Source organism: Bufo bufo, chromosome 11, assembly GCF_905171765.1.
Source record: "Bufo bufo chromosome 11, aBufBuf1.1, whole genome shotgun sequence".
NCBI lineage: Eukaryota > Metazoa > Chordata > Amphibia > Anura > Bufonidae > Bufo > Bufo bufo.
In genome coordinates, this window is record NC_053399.1 from 96,949,476 (window position 1) to 96,955,762 (window position 6,287).

General features: G+C 50.7%; 1 protein-coding gene across 1 annotated transcript; it reads left to right on the forward strand.

Moving 5' to 3' along the window:
• The first annotated feature begins 410 nt into the window (after nt 1-410).
• CFAP45 (cilia and flagella associated protein 45) lies at nt 411-6,287 on the forward strand. The gene is given in 13 exon segments (XM_040411436.1): nt 411-558; nt 820-939; nt 1,301-1,366; nt 1,368-1,435; nt 1,542-1,686; nt 1,771-1,941; nt 2,171-2,349; nt 2,646-2,775; nt 3,057-3,203; nt 3,290-3,403; nt 5,357-5,550; nt 5,630-5,854; nt 6,123-6,287. Coding segments are annotated over 13 exon segments (1,638 nt in total). The 5' UTR covers nt 411-555; the 3' UTR covers nt 6,199-6,287.

The window sequence follows — 6,287 nt, forward strand, 5'->3', positions numbered from 1 at the left end:
CACTGCCGATGTAGCGTTGCGCATGCGCAGAGGGTGAAACCTAAGGCACGCCCTCACACGTCATCCCCGATGCGACAGGAGTCAGGAGGTATGGAAATTTCACGAGGTAGGGTAATGTGACGCTACAGGGCTTGTTCAGTTTCTTTCTAAAAGGTAGACAGCCCCCTTTTAGGACGCATGCGCTTTCACACGTTGATGACGCCATTATTAGTAAGCGCCCCATTATAAGCGGGGGCACCCAGATGCGTTCTGAGCATGCCCAGGGCTTATACGTGAGAATCTCTGCCGCAAAACCCGCAGCGTGTGAACAGACGGTGTACACAGGGTGTGTGGGGGCGGGGCCTCCCAGAGGGCGGAGCACACGGATAACCGTCACATCCTCCTCACCTCAGACAGCCAAACCCCGAGCCCAACTATCCCGCGCAGGCGCCCATTGACGTCACTTCCGGAGGCTGGCCTGCTGTCCATGGTGACCGCTTCTAGCCCCGGAAGAAGCCGTTCCCTTGACAACCGGTCAACATCAAGCGAAGTAGACGGGAGCCGGCGAGCACAAACATGGTGAGAGGAGAGAGAGAGCGCTTACATAAAATATACTGAGTGAGAGAGATAAGAGAGAGAGGAGATGGCTAGATAGATATGAGAGAGAGATAGGAGATAGATAGATAAATAGATAGAAGACAGACAGATAGATATGTGATAGATGATTGATAGACAGACAGATATACAGTTATTAGCAGCCATGATGGGGACACACAGGTGACAGTCTGTGCCCCTCTCGGCCTCTCTCCCCCCACTTCTCACACATGTTGTCTTCTGCAGCCGGACAGTGTGGTGGGGTCGATCAGCTCTGGCTCTAACGGCTCCCAGCGATCCAAGGCCTGGAAATACCGCACCAGGGCCCGGAGCTCAGAGGTGGACGAGAGTCTGTTTGGAGTGAAGGTCGGTACTGGAGCGTTGGCAGATGGACCCCCTGTTGTCAGTCTGGGGGTCCGGAGGTGCTGTAGTCTCGGTCATTTCCACCATTATTCTATGTTTGTCTCCACCACAGCTGGGCTCTCTGGGGTAGTCACCCGATGTCTGAAGCGCTAGTTGCTAGGTAACCGACCAAGCATATGGGAGATCTCCTGTCATATTATATATAGCTTTATAAATGAATCCAAGTCTGGGGGTAACTGCCTCTGGATTTGGTGGAGTCATGGAGATGCCCTTTAAGTGTAGCCTTGGGACGCTATATATTGATCACATTCTTATAAAATCTCAAGGAAATCCGTGTAATGTTCATGATTTCTTTCCTAAAAAGCAACAGCCGAAAAATGATGCTCCGATTGTACAGAAAGCCGAAAGTGGGCGGCGTAACGCTGTGTCCTGCGCCTACGCGGGGTCGCAAGCCCGAGACCATCCGGATCATCACCAGCGACCTGATCCGAGACCTTATGTAAGTGCAGGTCCAGCCGGTAAATGTAGTGTGTGGGCAGACGACTGGCGATGCCGGACTGAAGAGGCTGATGCAGGTGCTCATCCATAGTCTTACTTATTGGCAGCGTGCCCTCCGAGGACCCCTCTGGCCTGTCCCTAATCATGTCCTACCAGGATTTCACTCGCATCAAGAAGAGAGCGCGGGTCCTGACCAAGGAGGAACGGGAGAAGGCGCTGCAGGCTGTGAAAGACGAGAAAGAGGCGGCCATTGTAAGACCCATATTCTGGAGACATGTATGACTATGGGGGGGCAGCGCTCACACTGACGGGGGTCGCCCATTGTCTGTCCCGCAGGAAGCGGCTAATGAGCGTAAGAACTTCATGAAACAGAAGGAGATGCTTCGTCAGAAAAACGAGAAGCTGAGCGACCTGGAGGAGGAGGCCCAGCGGAGGGCGCAGTACCTCCTCCAGAGGGCCAACACCATGCGCATGGAGCAGGAGGATGAAATCAAGAAACTGAACGAGGTGGGTTCAGACACTGGATGTCTGTGGGGAAGGGGGGGTTGTGGCTTAACCACCCCCAAAAAAAGAGGACTTTATACTGCCAATGACCACCAGGCCGCGTGAGAATCGATCCCAGCATACCCTACCTGGGGGTGTTATCACTGGAGGTTTCAGGACCTCATGTGATGTCCTGCCATTCACCATTACCCGGTTTTTACATTTTCCTGTCTCCCGCTTTTGCCACCAACAGATGATATTGAGCACCAAATGCCACGCCATCCGTGACGCCCAAATCCTAGAGAAAGATGTGATCTCCAAGGAGCTGTTGACTGAGGAGAAGAGGTTGGACCAGATGATGGAGGTGGAACGGCAGCAAGCCATCAAGATGCAGGAGGAGATGGAGGAGCAGCGGAAACTGGAAAAAATTAGGTATCCTCCACGCACATCCAGAGCTTCATTCAAAATGCTGCTGGTTTCTAGTTGAGACACTAAGACCACTCATCTCATCATAAGCCTATCCTGGTTCAGAGTGATCTCTGTGGTGCATTGTGGGAGAGGTGTCTAGTATTGAAAGCAGTGGACATCTCCCATAACGCACACGTCAGTATGCAGCTATGGTAAGACATGATGTCCCTCAGAAAAGTGAAGCTCCTCGCCCTAGTGGACTAGTCCTGAAAGTCTCTCAGCGACTTCACTTTCGCTAAACTGTGACTTTCTGTCTTCAGAGGAAAACTCCACATCATAAAACAGATGGAGGAAAACGAGCAGTCGAGGATCCTGGACGAGGAGCAGAAGGATCAAGAGGCTCAGCAGATACTTCAGTTTCTGGAGGAGCTTCAGATGGAAGATTACAAGGTGAGACAGGGACAGGTGGGGGCTGTGGTGTGGAATCATGGCTGGGCCATGCGGCACACGCCAGGGCTGGGCTTTACATGGGGAGGAAGCAGGGAAAGCTGGATGACAACTGCAATGGGAGATGCAATGGTGTCCATTGTTGGTTGTCAATCTATTTAACCTCCGAAAGTAAAAGTTTGGTAAGGATTGGAGGAGAAATCGACAGTCAGTCCATAGGCGGGTCACAGCCTGTTTCTCATCTCCGTTTTGGCGTTTTTTTTTTTTCTTTTGGTTACCACCAGGACATGGAAAAGAAAAAGCAAGAACAGCTGGAAATCCAGGAAGAGATCAAACGCATCAACGCTGAGAACGAGCGGAAGAAGATAGAGCGGAAGGAGCAGGAGCGGCTGGCAGACCTGCGCGTGCTGGAATACACCAAGCAGAAGCTGGTAATGGGGATGACGGGGGTACTTCTTCTCAGTGAGATCAGCCCAGCCGTGGAAAGGTCATCAGCGTGTCTTCATTACTTACACAGGCTCGGGAGGCCGAGTACGAGGCCGAGCAGGAAAAAATTAAGAAGGAGAAAGAAAAGGAAGTCGCTCGCCTCAGAGCGCTGCAGGAAAGAGCCCGGGATCACCGCGCAGAGCAGGTACCCGCCATAATTAATAAGACACATTTATAGCAGATCTGGTCGTGAGATGCTGCCATCTCTTCACCAACCTGTCCTTGGTGGATCACGTGGCACCTATGGGACCCATAAACCCGAGCTAACCGCTACGAGTCCGGACTAGGGTTGTCACGATACCAACATTTAGATTCTATTTCGATACCGTAAACAGTATTGCGATACTCTGTACCATTCGATACCATGCAAAAAAACACAACGCTAAAAAGCCGCGTGCATTCCGCATTTTATGGAATGTCCGGCCCATAATAGAACAGTCCTATCCTATTTTTTGGTGGACAACGTGACTAAAAATGGGGAATTGTGCGGTTTTGATTTGTAATATGTTTATTGTTTTACTGTTTATAAATTTTATATTTAAAATTGGGAAAGGCGGTGATTTAAACATAATATTTTGGTGTCTCTTTTTTATTTTTTTTTACTTTTTATTTAACAACTATTCGCCCCCTTAGGGCTAGAACCCTTGTCTTATTCCCCCTGATAGAGATCTATTACAGTGAGTAGGGTCTTACACTCTCCCTGCTGCCCTGGGCTTTGTGCACACAGCAGCAGGGAGCTGACCATGGAGGGCTTCAGTAGCGTCCTGGCTGCCATGGTAACCGATCAGAGCCCGGCGAATACACTGCTGGGGTCCTGATCGGAACTGCCACCAATGATTATAATACTGGGGGGGGGGGGGCGCACTGCGCCACCAATGAAGACAAGTAACCTTTAATACAAATACAGGCTGCGGGTGCCGGCGGCAGAATCGCATAGCCGACCTCTATGACAGGGGCTATCTGCCGCGGATCGCAGCGCCCGGTCATAGAGGCCAGGTGCCGGCTATGTGATTCTGCCGCCAGCACCCGCAGCCTATATTTGAATTAATGGGTTAGGGTACTTTCACACTTGCGTTGTTGGATTCCGGCAATCTGTATGCAAACGTATACCATTTGCAGACGGATCCGGATGCAGATCCATCTGACAAATGCATTGCAATACCGGATCCGTCTCTCCAGTTTTCATCCGGAAAAAACGGATCCAGTATTTATCTTTTTCACATTTTTAAAGGTCTGCGCATGTGCAGACCGCAAAACCGGATCCGTTTTTCCAGAACACTTAATGCATTTCAATGGAAAATAATGCTGATCGGGCATTCTGGCAAGTGTTCCGCACCATGCTGTGGTATTTTCTCCGTCCAAAAACCGTTCAGTGACTGAACTGAAGACACACTGAACAGATTGCTTTCCATTCAGAATGCATTAGGATAAAACTGATCATTTTTTTCCGGTATTGAGCCCCTAGGACAGAACTCAATACCGTAAAAGTTTGAAAGTCCCCTTAGTTATCTTTATTGGTGGCGCACTGGCCACAGCCCCTCCCCTCTCTCTCCTCATTGGTGGCAGTGGCAGCACAGTGGGGATGGAGGGACTCTCTCCTTCTCCCCTGTGCTGCTGAGGAGAACATGGCGCGCGCTGTTCTCAGCGCGCGCCATGTTCTCTGATACTAGGCTGCTCAGTAGTGCAGCCTAGTATCGGTAAATAGCAAATCCCAGTATCGAATTAATCCGGGTACAAAAGTATCGATAATTCGATACCCGGTGCAACCCTACTCCTGACCCATCCATAGACGTCCACAGTGCGCTCCGCCAAGCCAGACACGTTAGATTGTTAGTGGGTTGGCCAATAATAGACAAATAGCCAGCTATGGTTGACCACAGAGGTCTTGTCATTGACAGTGGCGGGAGTACCGGACCCTCAGCGCAGACAACGGCACTGGAGAACATGGGGGGCATATGTATTTTTTGTAGTTTAAGACATTAAAATAAGACAACTCCCAGCGATTTGAAGAGGCCCTGGCACTCCGGTTACACAGCTCCTTCTTACAGATAATGAAAGAAGCAATGTTCTGCGTAGTCTGATATGTCTTGTGTTCCAGGATGCTCTCCGGGCCAAGAGAAACCAAGAAGCCATGGAGAGAGCGTGGCGTCAGAAAGAGAAGGAAGAAGCGTTGAAGCAAGCAGAGATGAATACCACCTTGAAGAAGACTCGCCTGGAGCAGGTGGCTCAGAAGGAGCACTTTTTGGCCGTGCAGGCCCAGCGGGACCGGGCGGAATTTGACAGGGTCTTACGGTATGGAGAACGATTGATACTGGTTAATGATATTTCAGCGCAGCTCCTCGATTGAATTCTCCTGAACCTCCCACCCCAGGGTCCAACGGGAGCTGATGAAGAGAGAGCACAACGAGCAGGAGGAAAAGGCCAGTCAGCTGGTGAAGCACGCAGGAGAGCTGAGGCGCCAGGTGCGGGAGAATGAGCAGAAGCAAGTCCTAGAGCGTATTGATCACTTCGAGGAGGGGAAGAGGTTGGACGAAGAGGCGCGGCAGCGTAGGGCACGTCTGGATGAACTGAAGCAGAAGAAGTTAGAAGAGCTGCGGTGAGTGTGAGAGACAACGCCATAGCACAACTGCTGATGACCATGCGGTAGTCATCAAAGACATTCTGACAGTTCTAACCCTCATAGGAGTTGGGACTCATCTTTGCTTTATCATGGCCAGTTTACATTTCTGGAGTCTGGGGAAGTAGAGGACATACCATGTGGATGCTGTGGTGGCAGCCATATTGTCAGTCACCCTGCTTTCCCAGACACAGATGTAGCTCAGAACTTCAGACTGCTCGTTTATCTTCTCCTTGTTCTCTTTCAGAATGGCCGGCCTCCCTGACAAGTACTGCTCAATGGTGGCACGGAAAGCTGATGCCCATCTCACCGCTGTCCACTAAGGAGCGGAGAGCCCCAGACTGTTCAGGATTGTGTCACGTGTTAATGGCGTGTTAGCTGTAGCTGACAAACAATATACAGATTTGTCTGA